Here is a 19,525-nt window from a genome sequence, read left to right as displayed (position 1 = left end):
AGAGAATGAAAGACCTTAGAACACTCAACCCTAAACGGAATGTCTCCATCAAATCCCTCCCCTTAGAGCTCAGGGAACCCCAGAAAAGGAGGCAGAAAGAGTGGAAGAGCCCTAGGGGATGGAGAACACCAAGAAAACAAGACCCTCTGAGTCAATAAAATCAATATACAGTGACCTCACAGACCATGGCAGCCTGCACAGGTCTGCATCCGGCCCTCTGCGTATATAATACGGTATCCACTTTAGTGTTTTCATGGGATTCCTGAATGTGTGTGTGAGTGAGTGGGTCCCTGATTTTTGTGCTTTCTCTTGGTCCCTTTTACTTCTGATTGTTTGTTCGTTGGTTTGTTTGTTTTGTCCAATTCCAATGTGTTGGCTTTTGTTTTATTATTATCTCTTAGAATTTTTTAAACTGATGTTATTTTTTTAAATATTTATTTATTATGTATACAATATTCTGTCTGTGTGTATGCCTGCAGGCCAGAAGAGGACACCAGACCCCATTACAGATGGTTGTGAGCCACCATGTGGTTTCTGGGAATTGAACTCAGGACCTTTGGAAGAGCAGGCAGCGCTCTTAACCACTGAGCCATCTCTCCAGCCCCAGAAGCTTATTAGTTTTTAATAAAAGAAAGAGATGGAGTGGATCTGGATGGGAGGAGAGTTGGGGAGAAGTGGAGGAGTAGAGGGAAGGGAAAGCGTGATCAGGACTTATGTGAGAAAAAAAATCTACTTTCAGTAAAAGGGGGTAAAAGAAAAGAAAACTCAGGGACAGTAGTGGGAGGCTTGGCCCCGGAGACCCTGTGGCAGTAGAGGACACACACTGTACTCAGCCTCCCACCTGCCTTCTCCATTTCCTTCCCAGAAATTTTGAGTGTGAGCAACTTCAAATGAGACTTTGGATTTTCCCCCTCTGTAAATGAGCGTCAGGAGTAGCCTTCAACAAAAATAAACAAAAAGTTATAAAAATGAGGGAACAAGTCATTCCTAAGCTTTATGTATAAGAAGTGGAGGTCTCACATGAGTTCAGAGGACGGAGTTATGGGATGTCTCCATCAACCAAAAGATCCCATAGTTATGGGATGTCTCCATCAGCCAAAGGACCCTATAGTTGTTTTGCAAACACTGAAAGAGCAACCCTGTCCTGTACCATCTCAGGGACTGAGCCTCTGGAACCCTCAGCCCAGAGACCTCTCTTGGTGTAGGGTCTAGTATTAGAGAGCCAGGGCATCCCCAGGAAAGCAGGGTGGACCTGTGTGTTACCCATTCTGTGAGGTCCGCAGGGTGGAATGCAGCTCTTGGGTACTGGAGAAGAGCTATTACTCCAGGCTTGTCTTCCTTCTTATCTGTAACACTGGGATAGTGCACGTTTCTGAGCACTTTGGGCTGATAGTAAAAGACCAGGAGAATACATCACATGAGTGGGTTAGTGCCCACAGGTCAGCGTCCCTTCTCCGCTTCACCACAGAGCTGTCACACTGTGGGTCGGAGAGATAGGAGGGGCACCCCTGGTGCAGCCAGCACAGGGCTCCATCCTGAGCTAGCACCAGCATTGGCAGGAGGAGGCAGGATCTGTATCAAGGGAGGCCAACCCACAAAGTGTATCCCTCCGAGTCCTCTCCCCAGCTTCCTTCTGGATTTGCCTTGATGTTCTCTGTCCCCTCCATTTTGCTTGGTGTCCCTTTTAGGTGGATAAGATAATGACAAAGACCTGGTGAGCCCTGGGATGGGGAGACCGTTCACTCCATCTGGAATGTTCTAAGTGGTTCTCAATTCTCACATTCTGGCTAAGGCCATGGACTCTTGTTTTCAGCGTGAAATCAAAGAGTTCTAAAGAAAAGGAATGTTCAGGGTGCTGTTTTAAAAAAATAGAGCGAGCAACAGCAGTGTGGCTGAGAGGAAATGGTGCATGGGACTTGGGAAGATTGTAAATTTCCACTTATTTAAGTCTCTGTGTGCCTGTAACCCCATGTCCCCACCTCTCTGCCGTCCCTGGATAGAAATCCAGAGGCTGCAGCCATCTATAGCAAAGCAGAAGTACTGGGCTCCAGCTACAGGCTGTATCTCACTGGGATATGAGTTTGAGCCCAGTGTCCCCTTTCCTCCCGCTGCATAACTAACCAGGCACGGGAGAGCCAGCTTGTTTGCAGCCACGCCACGGGAAGCCAGGAAGCATCAAGGTGGTTCCCGTAGTCTTAGTCGTCTGTCCCCAAGGCACCCTTCCCCAGTGTGCCGCTCTGCACTCACGGTTTCTAATTTCCTGCGCCACAGCACACCACAAGCAGTTGTCCGTGGTCCGTCGTCACCACACAGCTGGTAATGCCGGATCTGTATGTAGGCTCTACTTCTGGGCCATCGCAGAACAAGCCCGGAGGGAGGGAGCGTGCCGTTATGGCAGATGGACCCCTTAATGCCCTGAACCTGCGTTCCTATAAGCAGAATTTCCATCCGCTTGATATTTAGGCCAAAGAATGCTTTGACGTAGGGACTTGTCCTGTGTAGCCTTAGCCAAAAGCACCTCCATCCACCCCAGCTCTAACAACTGGAAGTGTCTCCAGGCATTGCCAGACACCCCTACGATGGAAAAATCACCCCTCCGCTCAGAACAGTGGCTGTTGCAAGTTAGCTGTCACTTTTTATTGTATCTTACTGTACCTGCTCTGGTGCTGAACTTTCAGTAAACTTAGCAATTTTAACACATTCAGCTGTGTCCCATGGTAATGCATACGTAAACCCATGGTACTGGCCAGGTTCATAGGAGTGTTGCTTAGAATTCTATTTGAGCCAGGGAAACAACATAAAATAACTTTCTCGGAAACTTTCTGGTAAGTTAAATTATTCTCCATCATTACACATTCCCTTTGCCTATAATTTGACCTGCCTACTCAAAATTTTTAAATACAGGTTTTGCCTAACAGAGATTTTATTTTATTTTTTTAGAAGCCATATTGGTTATGTGTGAATTGCCCTCCTTTTTTACAGTCCCTGCTCTGTGAGTTTAGACAAAAAGTCTAGTAGGAGACAGCCGTGGGAGTAAAACTATTTCCCCCTAACCACAGGAAGGGATTTTTACAATGCTTCTTAGAGGCACATAGCCCGGTCGGTACCTCACCCATCAGGAAACAGGGAACTGTTCCTGCAGTTAGAAAGTAGCTTTATCTGAGATAATCCATTCCATAAACTTCCTCTTAAGGAGAGATGATCCAACTGATGGGCATTTCTTTAAAATACTCAAATGTCCTTATATGGAAAAAGGACCCTTGTACTTAGTTTCTTTTCCTTTTACTCTGAAAAAAATACTTGGACAAAAGCAGTTTGCAAAGAGAAAGGCTTTATTCTGGCTCACAGTTCCAGGTACAGCAAACACATTGCGGTAGGGAAGGGAAGGCGGAGGGAGCTCAAAGCAGCTATGATAGAAAGCAGAGAGCTACTGGTGATGGATTTTCTTCTGCTTTGGCCCCACGTTGGAACGCTTAAATGTTGTTTGTTTGTTCTTACTCTTTACTCTTGGCTTTTGTGGCGGGGGTAGGGGGATGCTACCAGGCTCCCAAATAAATCACACATGGAGTCTTATTCTTACTGATAAATACCCGGTCTTAGCTTGACTTGTTTCTAGCCAACTTTTCTGAACTTATATTATCCCATCTACCCTTGGCCTCTGGGCTTTTTCCTTTTCTTTCTTCTGTATATCTTACTTTCATTCTTACTCCACGACTGGCAATGTGGCTGTGTGACTGGCCCCTAGCGTCCTCCTTTCCTTATTCAATCCTCTCCTCCCAGATTTCTTCTCCTATTTATTCTCTCTGCCTGCCCGCCCCACCTATCCTTTCTCCTACCTATTTATTAGACCATCAGGTATCTTAGACAGGCAAAGTAACACAGTTTCACAGAGTTAAACAAATGCAACATAAAAGAATGAAATGCATCTTTGTATCATTAAAACGAACGTTCCACAGCATAAATAAATGTAACACATCTTAGGATAATATTCCACAGTATAGTTGAATGGAAGCTTTTTTGTTGTTGTTGTTTGCTTCTCAGCTCTTTTTCCACTTATATAGTCCAGGAGCCCACCTACGGAATAGCAACACCCACAGTGGGCAGGTCTTCCCATCTAAGATAACTCAGTCAGATAATCCTCTACACATGCCCAGAGGCCCATTTTCCAGGCAATTCCATAGTCTGTCAAGATGACATTAACACTAGGCATCATCTCTCTAAGAGAAACACACTTAGAATTAATAAATAACTTGTGTTTAAAAAACAATAGACAGCCAGGCAGTGGTGGCACACGACTTTAATCCCAGCACTTTGGAGGCAGTGGCAGATCTCTATGAGTTCAAGGCCAGTCTGGTCTGCAGAGCATGTTCCAGGGCAGTTAGGATTATTATAAAGAGATACCTTATCTCGAAAGAAGAAAAAATATACATGTGTGTTCAGTTTTATAGAAGAATAGACTTCTGCTTTTAGAATTTAGTGCATTTTATTTATATTATAGTATTTTTACTATAGATCAGAGTGCATCTGGACAAATATGGAGTCAGACAAAGCTAGAAAATCCCAGGTGGTCTCTGATAATCATATCTGAAAGACCTAGAGAACAAAAGGATATGCCTTTTCCTTAAGAAATATTGAAAAGAACAATAACTCAAATAGCTTATGCTTCAGTAGTAAATAAGAGAGAACATGGCTGTGTGGTCAGACAGTTATTTTTATCATCTAGGCATAATTTTTTAAAGAAACAGAAATCAATAGTGTTATAAAAGCCACTGACGCTCTGAGCTTGAAGCAACTGCTCTCTGCCGTAAAATTCCCCTTGCTGCTTCCGTTAGTGGCTGAGTAATTCAGTGTGTCTTAAATGTCAACGTTTTTATTACACAGCTGATGCTGGCTTTGCTGGATTAAATGTCGTTTCGAGTGATCAATTGGAAGCTTGTTTGGGGTTATTTCCAAATTTATGAAAGGGGGGAAAAGTTGCAATACACAAATGTTCGTGAAGCTTTCCAGAGAAGGCTGTTGTCTGGCAAGCCCTGCCCAGCAATTGCCACTCATTGGACATATCATGTCGTCACATTCTGGAACCCCATTGGATACCCTGGAGAGAGCAGATTGAACCCCCAGGGCTGGGAAAGCCTTTAGCTGAAGAAATCATTTGAGGGATGCTGGGTAGTTTTATGGTACCAGGAATGCGCCATGGTAGTAAGAGAAAGAAAGTGTGATAGGAAATCCCTGTGCACGTGGGGGCGGAGGTCAGGAGAGCTGTCCATGCTAAGTTTGAACCCTTCAGGAGGCCTGGAACCCAGAGGACTTCAGTTGCCTTGTGTTAATCTTATTAAGGTGAACACACTAGATCCAGGCTTGGTGCACCCCTGTAATCCTCTTACTGGATAAGTGAAGGCAGGAGGGTTCTGGGATGTACTGTCCCATCAGTCTGTTTGATCAATGGCCTTCAGGGTCCATGAAAGACCATGGTCTCAAAAACTACTGTGGGTAGCAAGTGAAAATGCAGCGTTGATTTCTGACCTCCATGTACACACGGACTTACGCTTAGGCACAAGCACACATGGTTGCTGCTATTTGGGCATGCATAATGGACTGCGTGCACACCTTTGCTTCCCCTCACTGAATGGCATTTGATAGGAATGTGCTTGGCTTAGGGAGATGTTCTGCAGTTGGGTGAGACTACAGGAAACTCAAATGTGCCCGCCGTTTGCCATTCGTGCCACCAAACCTGGACAAGGGAGCCTCGGCTCTGTTCTTGTCTCAGTCTGTTCAGGCTGCTGGTACAAAATGCCGTAAGATGACTTACAAACAGCAGGAATTAGCCTCATATGGTGCTCTGCTGCATCACTCAGCACTTGGAGGGTTAAGATAGGAAGGCTCTACAAGTTTGGGCTGTATACTGAAACTGTCTCAAAAAAATAAAAAAGCAGGAAGTATCGGAGAAGAGTGAGGAAAAGGGCATAGAAAGGATTGTGCCACAGGTTTCTGGAGGCTGCAAGGCTGAGGGGCAGAGCACAGCAGGTCCGAGGCCTGCTGCTGAATGGGCTTCCTCACCCTAGGTAGCCTCTTCTTGCCGTGTCCTCACAGGTAGGTATGTAAGGGATCTTTTAGAGATTTTTTATAAAGGCACTAACAGGGGCTAGAAAGCTACTTGGGAATACTTGCTCTTCCTGCAAAGACCTCGGGTTCAATTACCAGCACCCACATGGCAGCTCCAAGTTTAAGGGATTTAAGTACCCTCTTTTGGCCTCCATAGGATCCCATATGCATGTAATACACATTTATCCACACAGGTGTGTACACATATACATAAATAAATAACATGCGCATTCAGTCATGGGTCTTCTGTTCCTAGCCATCTGGTCAACCCCCTGGAACCATGGAGTAAGCAACTGGAAAAGGCATCTTCTACTCCTAGCCAGGAGCCAATCCAACATTAGCAGTACATGGAAGGCACATGTCTGTCTCTGCTTTACCAGTTGGGCTAAGCTGGAGAATGAACCAGATAGACCCAGAAAGCCAAGGATCCACTGGACTGAGCAGAGTACAGGGCCACACTACATCAGCTGATGAATGTTTGCTGCCTGACCTCATCATCGGGTATCAGTTCTGCACATGAGAAATGGCTTTCTTGCACCGAGTTCCTTTCCACCATGATTCCATTATGATAAAGCAGCTTGAAAGACCACCAAAGAATGATTTAATGAGACTATCTGTATTTCTTTTTAAAATGCTAGCCACAGTCCCCACAGCCAACGTCAGCAAGCCACAAAGTTTTTAATTTCCCATCGTTTCTCATTTATTCCTTTCTTTTTAGCCCCTGTCTTCCTCTATCCATTCAGCATCTCCTGCCAACTTCAGAATAATCTTTAAACTCTAATCTTTTAACTTTTTTTTCATGCCGTTCTCATTAGAACCTCAAGATTTTCTTTCTGGTCTTGGGAAATGGGTCATTCAGTAAAGTGTTTGCCACGTAAGCATGGAGATCTGATAGTGATATCCCAGTACTCACATAAGAAGTCAGACATGAAAGTATATATCTGTAAACCCAGCTCTGCGGAGACAGAGACAGGAGGATTCCTGGAGCTTGTCTCAAAAATAAATGAATGAATAAGATAGATAAAGGGGCTGGAGAGGAAGCTCAGTGGGGTGTTTGCTATGCACACATGAAGACCCGAGTTTAAATCCCTAGCACCATATAAAAGTCAGGCATAGCCATGCATGGCTGTAACCCCAGAACTGGGGGAGGGTGATTGGTACTGCTGGATCCTTTAGCTTGCTGGTCATCTATCCTAGTCAGAATGGTGAGTTTCAGGTTCAGTGAGACCCTGGCTCAAGGCAGGAAGGTGGATAATGATGGGGGAGGACACCCAGTGTCTCCTTGCTTCCTAGTGTGAATACATGTGCCACACACTCTGCCTTCCGTGTGTGCACGTATACCACACACTCTGGCTTCCTAACGTGTACACATATGCCCACACACTCTACCTTCCTAGTGTGAACACATATGCCACACACTCTGGCTTCCTAACGTGTACACATATGCCCACACACTCTACCTTCCTAGTGTGAACGCATATACCACACACCCTGCCTTCCTAATGTGTACACGTATGGCCATACATTCTGGCTTCCTAGTGTGAACACATACAACACACACACTCACATAGAAAAAGTTAATAATAAGATGGAGAGTGATTGAGGAAGACACTGTGTCAACCTCTGGCCTGCAGACACACACACACACACACACACACACACACACACACACGAAGACTGTCTTCCATTGTCCGTCTAACCATTTTGTAGCCCGCTGTCCAAGCCTGTTTATTCATTTGCAGGTACAGCTTGGTGCCTTATCCTTCAGCTGGTCTGGTTCACCTTCAGGTTTTGTCGTGACTTTGAACAAGTCTTTTCCTCCTCCTTGGTCCTCATGTAGAGGTGATGACCTCGGTCAGCACCCAGCCTTCCTGGGTCAGAGGTCAACAGGAGCTCACAGGCTCTCTCTGGACCCATTTCATCTGTGAAATGAGGAAATAGGACCATCGGTCAAAACCAGGGCTAAGCTGCGGTTACAAAGCCTTTTTCTGAATCTTGTGGCGGCCTCCACAACAATCCTTGCCCACAGCACTCTCCCTCTTCCCCTGCAGACTGTAGACTGCTTTGGGATTACGTCTATCAGTTGCTCTCTGACAGCCGGTACGAAAACTTCATCCGATGGGAAGACAAGGAATCCAAAATATTCCGGATAGTGGATCCCAACGGACTGGCTCGCCTGTGGGGAAACCATAAGGTAAAAAGGCCAAATATTTGTTGGGAAAGCTGGTGCCAAAATCGCCTTCCTCCGCGAGTTGGAAGGTGGCTGTCTTCTCTGCCTCCTGGGTCTGCTGGTGATTATTTGTTTCTTCCCTCGCTGGACAAACAATTCGGTAGCTGTGCAGGAAGGAAATGATTAAAGATGCCTTTTTCCATGTGTTGCTTCTGCCCAGGGCCCATTAACCCAGCAGAGCTCCGTTCAGTAGACTGATTGGAAGGGTCCTCCCCCCAGCCACCCTCCTTGACCTGGACCTGCCTCCCCTGTGGTCCTTAGGTACTGGGGAATAGGGAAGTAGTGAGAGCTGTATGACTCACCAGGGACCTTTGGGAAGTGTCACTTCTGTCCCCAGCAGTTGGAAACTCCCTTTTTCACAAAAGTCCATTTCTGCATGGAAAATATGTTCTGATTATAAAACACCCCCCTTTTCCAGCAAGAGGTGCAAAAGAGCCTGCCCCCACAGTTTTCCAAAGTAGAAAGAGGAAGTGGAATTCAAAACATAGTCCTATATTGTAAGGAAGACGGTTCAAATGTGCAGATACGAAAAGGAGATAACTGGCCAGGCCAGCTGACAAAGAAGGAACTCTAGGACAAAACCAGGGGTGGAGGTGGGGGCAGATACTGAGGTGGCACAGCTGAGCCTCAAGCCTCCTGAGCAGGCAGCCTGAGCCCTTTCCCAGCTGAGGAAGAGCAGCCAAAGGACATGGGCAAATATGCTGAGGACCCATAAACAGACCTGTAAGTGCGTGAGTCGCTGGGGGACCTTCTGTGTACTGCCCATTAACAATGACAGACCAGAGCCAAGTGTGAAAACGTCATTGCAACACACAAAAAAGAGATTTTATGTGAACCACCTGTCTCCCACCCAAGGTAGAAGAAGCTAGGCGCCGTCTCGGGAGAAGGAAATGAGGGCGGTTACCGTGGGATATACTAGGCTAGTTAGCACTCAAGTAGGGCAGTTGAGTTTAAGAGGGACCCTTGGCTGGCCACAGTGGTTCTGAGGACAGGCAGCAGACTCGCAGGTGGAGTTCCCAAGCCGGTGAGGCCGTATGGAGCGACTCAACGGCCTTTATTTTTTTTAATAGCCGCCTGGTGCCTTCTCTGTGCCTCGGTTCATTGTGTCTTTGTGCTTTATTTTTTTTCTCTTTCCCTTCCTCCTTTGAACAAACAGAACAGAACAAACATGACCTATGAGAAAATGTCCAGAGCCCTGCGCCACTACTACAAGCTAAACATTATCAGGAAGGAGCCCGGACAAAGGCTTTTGTTCAGGTAGCGCTTCCTCTTTTTCCTTTCCTTCTTTTGGGAGGATATGATTTTCCTTACGTGTGAGGGAGGAGGGAGACGGTTAAGAACTCTGACACGCCTTGCTGAGACCCAAAGCCATGATTGCAAATACCATTGATTGGAAACTGGGTGCTGGTTTGTTAGGATTTAAGGTTTTAAAAAAATCATTCTTTTTGCTTAAGTCTGCCCTGTATGAAAGCCAACACTGAGTGACTCACCTTTAAAATAACATAGTGACCAAATAGCATTATCAGACATTGAAGTCTGGTGGAGTTAAGGGAGCCATCAGAGTAACTATTGTCGATAGCAAAGTGATGGATTAAGCAGGAACTTCCAGGTCACCAAACCTGGAAGCTGCTTTGTCTAGCTTCAGGTCGTGACCCACAATGAGTCACTGTGTGGGTGTAAATGGTCAGCAATAGCCTTTTTTTTTTTAATGAAACAGAGAATACAACGTGGTGGAGTTAGAAATACCAAATTATAGCTCATCAAATAAGAGTGACCGTTAATTCATAAAGATTTTGTTTATGTGTATGTATTCGCATGTGTGTACATGCATGTGGAGGCTGGAGGTCAACCTCTGATGTCATTTCTCGGGCTCTATCCACCTTGATTTTTGAGATGAGGCCTCACTGGCGTAGACTGGTTAAGGACCTCTGGGGGATCTCCTAGCAGCTGGGATTACTAAGCATATGCCACCGTGTCCCCTTCTGTGTGGGTGGGGACCGAACTCATGCTTGCATGGCAAGTGCTTTACCAACGGAGCCCCTCGATTTGTATGTCTTCCAAATCGGTGAGAGAAGTGTGAAAACCCCTGAAGCAGGCTGCCCTCCCCACTTTTCGGATTCCCCATAGCTAATGGTTTCCAGCTGCTTCAGTTACCATGGAGATTGTGATTCCCAGCAGTAGAATAGGAGGAAGGGTCTAAAGGGCCACTGCGGATGGCATAGATGGAACCCTGACACCGTCGGTCACTGAGGGGGCGGGAGGAAGCAGATGGGTGAGTAGGACCCTAGGTTATAGGTGTTGCCAAATAGGACAAAAGGAGCGACAGATGGGGCTGGAGATGGGGATTTGGATCGTCTGTGTACAGGTAGGAGAACATCACTGTGTATGAGCGGTTGTGTGGACGGGTGAAAGTACTCATTAGGAGAGCAAGTAAAGACAGACATCATCACTGAGGTGGAGTGGCAATGTAGGGACAGTAACAGTCGTGATCATCTTCAAAAGAAACAGAGAAGACTGTTGAAGAAATGGCAGTAAGACGTAATAAATACAGAAGAGTGCTCCCTGCTCCCAGCTCAGGCCACACCTTTTCTTCATCTGTCACCCCAAAGTTAGTTCCCTGTTCTTTTATCCTAGACGACTGGATCCCACTGTGCTCAACTTTGTCTTAAATCTAACTCTAAAATCCCTCCTGAAATTTCCAAGATTTTTGTATGAAGTGCCGACTAATACCATGTTAGTACTCCAGACATGGTTTCTGAAGGCGGGCATCATGGCTGAGGAGTTCCGCCCAGAATGCTCTGCTCTCACCAGCTTACCATCACCGTTGAAATAATCTTGAAGCTGGAGCCATCTTTGACTCTCTCTGTATCCAAGTCAGTTACTTCACTGCACTGTCTACTGGCCCTGCAGCATGGCCCCTCTCCAATTCTGTGTTGAGGGCCTGAGCCTGGCAGCTGCATTTCCCAGGGATATAGCCAGCCTGTCTCAGGTTGAAGTCTGTGATAAATGCATTCATGAAATATATGATGGAGAGGAAATGCATTCTAGTTCCTCTGCCAGACATATATATCTCCTTAATTTTTTACATACGCCCACCTTCAAGGCCGCCTCAAGTTGACTGTCTTTTCTGAGGCCCTGTGCAGAGCTGCTCAACCACACTTAGATACCCACCTTACCATGTCCTGGTTTCCCTGTGTCCTTGAGCACACCATAGTGTTCATTTTTAATAGTATGTATGGGGCTGGAAAGATTGCTCATCAGCTAAGAGTGATTACTGCTTTTGTGAAAGCCCCAGGTTCCGTTCCCAACACCCACATGATGGCTCACAACCACTTATAACCCCAGTGCCAGGGTGTCTGATGCCCTCTTTGGGCCTCTTTTCAGGCTCCTGCATGCACACAGCACACATAAACTCAAACAGGACATAGACATATATAAAAATAAATCTTTAAAACACCTTAGCAATTGTGAATAGTATAGTTTAATAATATGAGTGGGGGCTGGAGAGATGGCTCAGTAGTTAAGAGCCCTGGCTGTTCTTCCAGAGGATTCAGGTTCAATTTCCAGCACCACATGGCAGCTCACAACTGTCTGTGGTAACAGTTCCGGGGGATTCAACACCATCACACAGACACGCATGCAGGCAAAATGCCATTTGCATCTAAAATTAAAAATAAATCATCTTTTTAAAAAATAGTATGTGCGAAGCCTTCCTCACCACAACTAAACCATAAGAGCTCCTAGGAGGCAGAGTCTTCAGATTTTATTTAACTCTGTGTATACATTAGGGAAAGTTTCAATAAACATTTAATGACTGATCTGGTATGGAATATCAGAAGCTTACCGTGGCAAAGTTGCCTGAAGGACAGGGCGGTTTTGAAGGCCGAATACAGTGTATCTGTAAAGTTGGCCTGGGAGGATCTTGAGCAACTTCAGATGTTGAGGGAAAAGTCTTGGCAAGAAGATGAAAGTGAAAGACAGACAGTAGCCACTGTCACATGCACTGCTCGGGGACCTTAGCCATCTGGAGCAGAAAGGAATGTCAGTAGCTGTGGACGGTCCTCTAGAATCTAGGGAGAGGCTCTGAGCAAGAGAAGAGAAGAGCTGTTAGAGAGGAAGCCAGACTGGACAGAATGATGGCTTGTTGGTATATGGCTCACTGCAGTTAAGTAAAGTTTAGTGTGGCCAGTATGCTTCGGGATGCTTAGGTTGACTGCGGTATGCACCTCTGGAAAAAGTCCAGAAGGTTCCAGATCAGAAAAAAAATGCTGAAAATCTGCAAAAAAAAGGCACGAGCCATAGTTTCTCTCAGGACTGGCAGACAGGAATGGTGAGTTAACAGACACGAACAGTGCACAAACAGGGCAATGGCAGGTGGGTCCGAGACGGCATCATCTCTGCCGTGGGGGAATAATGAGAAGCAAAGCGTGTTTGACGGTAGTTCACGGGTGCGGGGCAGAGCGTGGAAAACGGGAAAAGTGCAGACACTGGAGGCTAAAGAAAGCCTCACCCCCCACCCCACCCCCAAGGAAGGACGGGACGTTCGCAACCAGGCTCCCTCCCTGCACTGTGCATCTTTGGGAACACAGACTCTTCTAATCTTTCATTCCCTGCCCCAAAGGTTCATGAAAACCCCAGACGAAATCATGAGTGGCCGGACAGACCGTCTAGAGCACCTCGAGTCTCAGGAGCTGGATGAGCAATCGTACCAGGAGGACGAATGCTAAGGACCCACCACGGCCTCACCGGCTGGCCAAGAAGACACCTGCCCACGGGGACCGCTGGAGGCGTGCTGGAGCAGGCGGACTGAGGATGGCTAAGAAAGAAGAGGCCCAGGAACGGCAGGAATGCTTCTCTTCCAGACTGAGAGGGACCCAGAGCACCTTAGACAAACCACCCAGCAACGGCGGGGCTGGAATTCTGGCGGAAGGGCACAAGCCTGAGACTCACATGTCACATTTGCGTCTCCTTCGGACCTCTTGTCCTTAGCACCTCACCCTCACCCTGCACCTGTTGTTAGTCTCACGGTGTTTCTGTTTCTGTTTTTGGATTTTTTTTTCTTTATTTTTTTTTAAGAACATGCAGTTTGACTATTCATCGTTCATACAGGGGAAGACATCACATGTTGTTTTCCTATGGAAATATATCTATTATATATATTATTTTTTATGCAAATCTCACAAAGTACGGCCAGCTCAGCTGGTCAGGAAAGAGACTTGCAGAAGGGATCAGGCTCCTCTTCCTCCTGCCACATGGAGCAGGTTTGTCCTGTTGCAGTTGGGTCTTGGATGAGAAAAAGGGAGAGATACTTTCAAAAAAAATGAAAGAGAAAGTTCTCTCTGTCTCCCTCCTGCCCTCCTTCTCTCATTCATCCTGCCCCCCTCCTGCCTTCTCTGCCTGCTGGTCCATGTCACATGCCTTTTAGCAGACCTAGCCTCGCTAGCACCTAAGCTAAAGAGTGATCCGGCTGTTCCGTGGCCATCAGCCCACAACCAGACCCCTGGGGCACCCATCTGAAGGAGATCAAACACCTCACAAATGCTGCTGTATTTCAGAAAGATCAGTGGAGGTCCAGTTATAAGATAGGCCAAAGGCTGGTTCAGTGATGTGGAAGGCCCTGGCAGCTTGGGATTATACTGAACAGAGTGCCACAAAGTGGGAAAATATGAGAAACTCACCCAGACCTAGTGGTCCAGGATCTAGACAGAGCTGTTCTGCAGTGAGGAACAGGTTGTGGAGGCTGGGGAGAAAGCAAAGCTGTCGGTTTCATTCCCAAGACTTCTTGCCCTTGTGGGATTGCTGCCACCCCCACTCCAGGTCTTAGCCTTTTGTTGCTTTTCTTTGCTGGTCTTCACTGAACATAGAACACAGAAGAGAGGATCCTGGTGTGCAGACCCGGCCACAGCCAGTATATGCACAACCAGCACAGACGGGAAAGCCCTCATTTCTGCTCCTGTCATCGCTGTATTTCGAGAAGACATATCTGTGGCTTTTTTCACCTCGACATAAGGTCGGTAGTATCTTCTAAGATGAGGGGAATGCTATGCCTTAGGACTTTTGATAGCAGAGATTTTTAGACGGCTGTTTAGCTTAAAGGGAGATTTGGGTTTTGTTGTTTTGTTTTGTTGGTTTTTCAAGACAGGGTTTCACTTTGTAGCCCTGGCGGTCCTGGATCTTGCTTTATAGACTAGGCTGGCTTCAAACTCCGAGATCTTTCTGCCTCTGCCTCCTGAGTGCTGGGATTAAAGGTGTGCACCACCACATCCAGTTTTTTTTCCCCTTTTTTAACCGTCCAGATGAACTCTTTGAACGGCAATGTTTTTAACCCAGATGATGAGGCCTAACTTATCAACCACCGCTTGTCTTTCCTTTTTTCCTCTTTTCACACCCTGAGTGAACATCTCCCTGCTCCTGGTGTGTGTGTACTTGGCCAGAGGCAGTACACAGGTGAAGCTCGCAGAGCGAAACTATCCTCCAACCATTCCAAGTCAGGCACATAGAGGCTAGGAGTAACATAGAGGCTAGGAGTGCCCAGGCATTTCCCTCTGGGCCTCACTCACCAGACATCAGCTCTCAGACATGCAGACAGACTGTGGTTCAGATACTGGAACTGAGTTGATCAGGCTGCTTTAGTCTTGGCTGTGACTCCCAAGTCCCTCCCCCATCTGCCTTCCAAGAGGTCAGTGAGCTTCTGGGTGAAGGGTTTAGGCTTAGTATTCATTCGTGGGTGGAGATGAGAGCCACACGCTATGTTTCTTGACATAAAGCAGGCGATACTTTTTTTTTTCTTGGCCTCTAAAATGACTGGTACCTTATCTCAAGTGGGGAGATTAAGCCAAATTCTTATGTTGTGTGAACCCCTGGGTTGAACTAGAGAGAAAGGGTGGGTTTTTGGTTTTTGTTTTGACTGAGGTCCTGTGTATGGCTATGAAATGAGAGATTAAGACACCTCATTCTGGCCACTTTGCCCACATGCAGAACCCAGTCTCTCACTGTCCAAAGAATCTTCCAGATTGAATGGGGAAGGAAATTCCCTTGTTCCCTAAGGGCCCTGGATTAAAAGCATATGAAAGTATGTAAGGCTTGGGACGGCAGCTTCAGCTACTTACGTTGGAAATGCTCATTGCAGTGCGGTTGTTATTTCCCACCGATATTTACAGTAATGATTTACGCTGGTTCTCCTAACTGCAAAAGTCCTCATTCATTTTTTTGGAAAGAAGACAAGGCCGGTGTTGTCACCAGGGGTATAGTGCTCTCTCAGGCTGCAGACTCAGAGGGTTCAGATTTAGTCAATCACACCCTGGAGGGAATGCCACTAGGAGGGCTTTTGGGTTTGTGTGTGTGTGTGTGTGTGTGTGTGTGTGTGTGTGTGTGGTTTTTTCCATCCACCATGATCTTCTAGCTCAACGTTAAGTTTAAGAGGTGATGGAACCAAACCAAGAGCTCATGTATCAGATGACTAGGTGGCCTTTCTCTGTGGCTTTCATGGGTTGGGTCAGGAAAGGAATGTGCAAGAAAGCCTTGCCATGTGGAAGGTAGACATTGTCACTTAGGTCCTGGAATTTTCTGTCCCGTGTCGTTCAGGTCTCCATCGGAAGAAAGCAGGGGTTAGACGTTGACAGTGACTTCTCTCAGATCTTCTTGATCCAAAGCAACTTAGTGACATCCAAAATCAGTGTCACCAATGTTCCGTACCCATTTTTGTTTTTTTGTTTTCTTAAGGAGAAGGGGCCTCATAAGAAAAGAACAAAACAAGCTATAGGCTGCTGGCGGTTTCTCCTTCCCCTCTGACCGAGCATCTTTCACACTAATCCCTTGTCCAGACAAGAATGTCACTTCAGCTGGCATTAGATGGCAGCGGCCACTCTGCCTCCTCACCCTGTCAGGATCCAACCGTAAGCACGTGTTGGCACATCCACTGCTGTTGGCAGAAGAGAACCTGAGAGAGGTCATGTCACTTACCCTGGGAGCAGATAGCGTGACACGAACAGAATCGGGCTCCAACCTGAGTGTTTAGATTGCAGCTAGAAATTATACTGGTTTAAAGCCCCATTTGATCCATCCCCAGCAGAGAAACTAAAGACGCAAAGGGTGGTTTGCACTGCCCAGTCATTCGGTGCTAGATGGAGCTCAGCCTGCTCCTCTTCTGAACAGAAACATAAATTGAGTGACACAAGAAAGCCAGTGGGGCAGGAGCACAGAGAACCACCCGGGGCTCCTGCCCATCCGCGAGGCACAGGGAACTAACCCAGAATTCTATTGGCCCCATCCGCATCAACACTAAACAACAGCGAACTCCCGGCCTCTCACCCTCGCAAGTGAACACTCTTCTGAAGACTTCTCTTTGCGACTGCACCCACCTGCAAGCCAGATAAATCTAGAATGAATTTTTGTTGTTGTTGTTGTTTAGTTTCTAATCTCTTGTTTATGAGGTGTGGGGTTTATAAGGGACTGAATCAAATGAATGTAACAAAAAAGAAAAAAACAAACAAAAAAAATGCCTTTTCTCAGGGCCAGTGAGTTGCAAATAATTTTTAAAGAAAAGCCTATAATTACATCATCTCAATAAATTTTTTATAAAAAAAAAATAAAGTTCCAAGTCTCTGTTTTTAATAATATGAAATGGAGTCAGACAGGCAAGGTACTGTGATGATGTAAATCCTGTCTACTCAATTATGAAATAAAGTGCAGTCCCGGTTTCTCCTGGCAGGAAGCTGCCATTGCCCAGCAGTCTGCAGAGAGCTTTAGACAAGAGGCCCCAGGAAGGTCACAGCAGATCACGACTCTGAGCGGCTGCCACAGGTGGAAAGATCTGCCTGAAGGAGCTCAAGTCACCTGTGCCAAGGATGTACCAGGTCGCTGAACAGTCGGGTGGGAGCAGGTTGAGTAACCCTGTTTGGGTTGCACCTGCAGGGTAGTCGACACAAAAGTGTGAGGGTAGCGTCCATGGCCAGACCCAGCCCTCCGGAAGCTGGAAGGTCAAAAGACAGCACTGTCTCTGCCATACTGGTAGGACCACCAACCAGAGAGCCCCTGAGATTTCAAACTCAAACCACACAGCAGGCTATGATGGTACACAGGGAAGGTGGAGGCAGGAGGATCAGGGGCTTGCTGTCTACCTCAGCTGATAACACCTTCAAAGCCAGCCTAGGTTGTATGGGACCTTATCTCAAAAAATACACTACAGATCACACACAACAGGCCCCGCAAGTATCTGTTCGCCAGCATAATGGACAGAGATTCAGAGACCGGGAAAGGAGGCAAATGGCAGCTTCACAGCAGCCCAGACAGTAGGTTTGGAACACGGGAGTTTAAAATGATCTCAGAATAAGTCAGATTGCTTCTCTCTTTGTGTTGTTCTGGGGTATCCCTGGGCTGGAATGCTTTAGACTACGTCAGTTTCTGGGGCGCTGCAGTGTCTTTTGACTGCAGTTTCTGGTCATTCTCAATCTGAACCGTCTGGGAGTTCCTAGCAATGCAGGTTGTCAGTTGGGAATTCCGTATTGGGGGTGGCACCTCCAGAATGTCTGGGCCTCCAGGTAGTGCTGCTGTGTGCTGAGGTTTGGCACTCCTGGTTGATCTGTTCACCAGGCTATAAACGGGCTGCCAGCGTCCGAAGTGATGGTGGTTCATTTGTATCGTGTGTACACACAGTCAAGCCACATGTCTAAACGGACATGGACCGCAGAACAAGGCCAGGCAGACGCACAATCGTACAGAAAGTCGGCACGCTCTATCCAAACCTCTTAAGCAAGCAATCTGCTCTAGAGATGAGCACTTTTGAAGAGCAGCTGGAGCTGGTGAGCTGCCCTTGCAAACTGCACGGTCACTTATCACCCACTCGCCTGTCCAATCCCCCTAATCTAAAAAGAAAGGAAGGGAGCGCTGCCACCTGTCTTGTCTGTGGGCTGTCTAGAATTATTGGTCAGAGCCTGAATGAATATGTGGCTGGGTGTTTGCTGAGAGCTCCTCGGAGCACAAGGCTAGACCACAACTGTGCCAGCCTGAAAGTGCTTGTTAATCACCTGGGGATATAAAAAAAAAATTTTGTTTTGTTTTGACATGGCCTCATGTAGCCCAGGGTGGCCTCCAACCCCCTATGCAGCTATAGATAACCTTGAACTTCTGACTTTCCTGCTCCCATCCCAAGTGCTGGGATTACAAGCATGACCACCATGCCTGGTTGATGCAGTGCTAGGGATAGAATCCGGGACTTCGGGCGTTCAAGGTAAGCACTCTAGCTGCTGAGTTACAAGTCCTGATCTGTGCTCCCTTAATAACGTTTTAGGACCCACATCTGTTTTAGTACAGTATCTATGGGCAGAAGAGCCTTTCTACTTACTGTAGTCTCTGGGTGGAATTTAGGTTCTGTACCCTGCCGCCCGCTTTGATGCTGAAAGCTGAACCCAGGGCTTGTGCATGCCGAGCAAGTGCTCTACCGCTGACCTCCATCCTCAGCATGACTCTGCATTTCAGACAAGCTCTAGGTGCAGATACAGAGCTAGCAGCACTGTCCCCGACGCTCTGAAAGGCATAAGGATGGATGGGCAGATCTTCCATCTGGGCTGCCTATGATGTTGACATTCAAAGCTCACAACCTTTGGACAGTGTCCACACTATCAGTGTTTACAGGGCTAGGGAGATGGCCCATTGAGTACAACACTTGCAATGCAGGCGTGAGGCACCAGAGTTCAGATACCCCAGAACTGACGTCAATGCCAGGTGGCGGACTGCCTGTGATCCCTGTACTTAGATGGCAGAGGATGGAGGATCCCCTGGACATGATGGCTGCCTTTGTTAGCTATCTCAGCAAGCTCCGAGTTCATCTGAGAGACCTTACCTTAATGAATAAGGTGGAAAATGATCAAGGAAGGCTGTGGTGTCAACCTCTAACCCCCCGTGTGTATGTGCAGAAATGCACATGCACCCTTGCACATTTGAGCATATGTACACTCACTGCCTATGTATATAAAATAAATAAATAGGTGGGTTTTTTTTATAAGAAGACACCTCTACAAGAGAAGAGAAAGTCTCCATTAGTAAAGAACCACTAAAGAAATACTGCCTGACATCTCAAACAAGAGACCACTCTCTCTCCAAACTCCCTTAGCACTGCCCTCCAAGAGTCTTCTTGATGTGGGATTCCCCTCTGTATGCTGTGAATACCATTGGTTAGTAAAGAAACTGTCTTGA

At 46.8% G+C, this 19,525-nt stretch overlaps 1 protein-coding gene and 1 long non-coding RNA gene across 4 annotated transcripts in view; one reads left to right on the top strand and one right to left on the bottom strand.

Moving 5' to 3' along the window:
- The window catches only part of Etv6 (ETS variant transcription factor 6), a 237,420-nt gene extending 223,753 nt beyond the window's left edge, over positions 1-13,667 (top strand). For all 3 annotated transcript variants that reach the window (XM_038319522.1, XM_038319524.1, XM_038319523.1), the window contains 3 exons: positions 8,154-8,296; positions 9,489-9,589; positions 12,954-13,667. In XM_038319522.1, the coding sequence (XP_038175450.1) occupies positions 8,154-8,296; positions 9,489-9,589; positions 12,954-13,059 (350 nt within the window). In that variant the 3' untranslated portion in view covers positions 13,060-13,667. The remainder of the gene's footprint in view (positions 1-8,153; positions 8,297-9,488; positions 9,590-12,953) is intronic.
- LOC119807522 lies at positions 11,798-18,875 on the bottom strand. Its single transcript, XR_005284311.1, has 3 exons — positions 18,675-18,875; positions 12,177-12,415; positions 11,798-11,993 (listed from the first exon to the last, which is right to left on the bottom strand). It is a non-coding gene; the product is annotated as an uncharacterized LOC119807522 (long non-coding RNA).
- Positions 18,876-19,525: the final 650 nt, after the last annotated feature.

The sequence above is a fragment of the Arvicola amphibius genome, chromosome 2, assembly GCF_903992535.2.
Source record: "Arvicola amphibius chromosome 2, mArvAmp1.2, whole genome shotgun sequence".
NCBI lineage: Eukaryota > Metazoa > Chordata > Mammalia > Rodentia > Cricetidae > Arvicola > Arvicola amphibius.
This window is presented reverse-complemented; position numbering and strand designations above follow the sequence as displayed.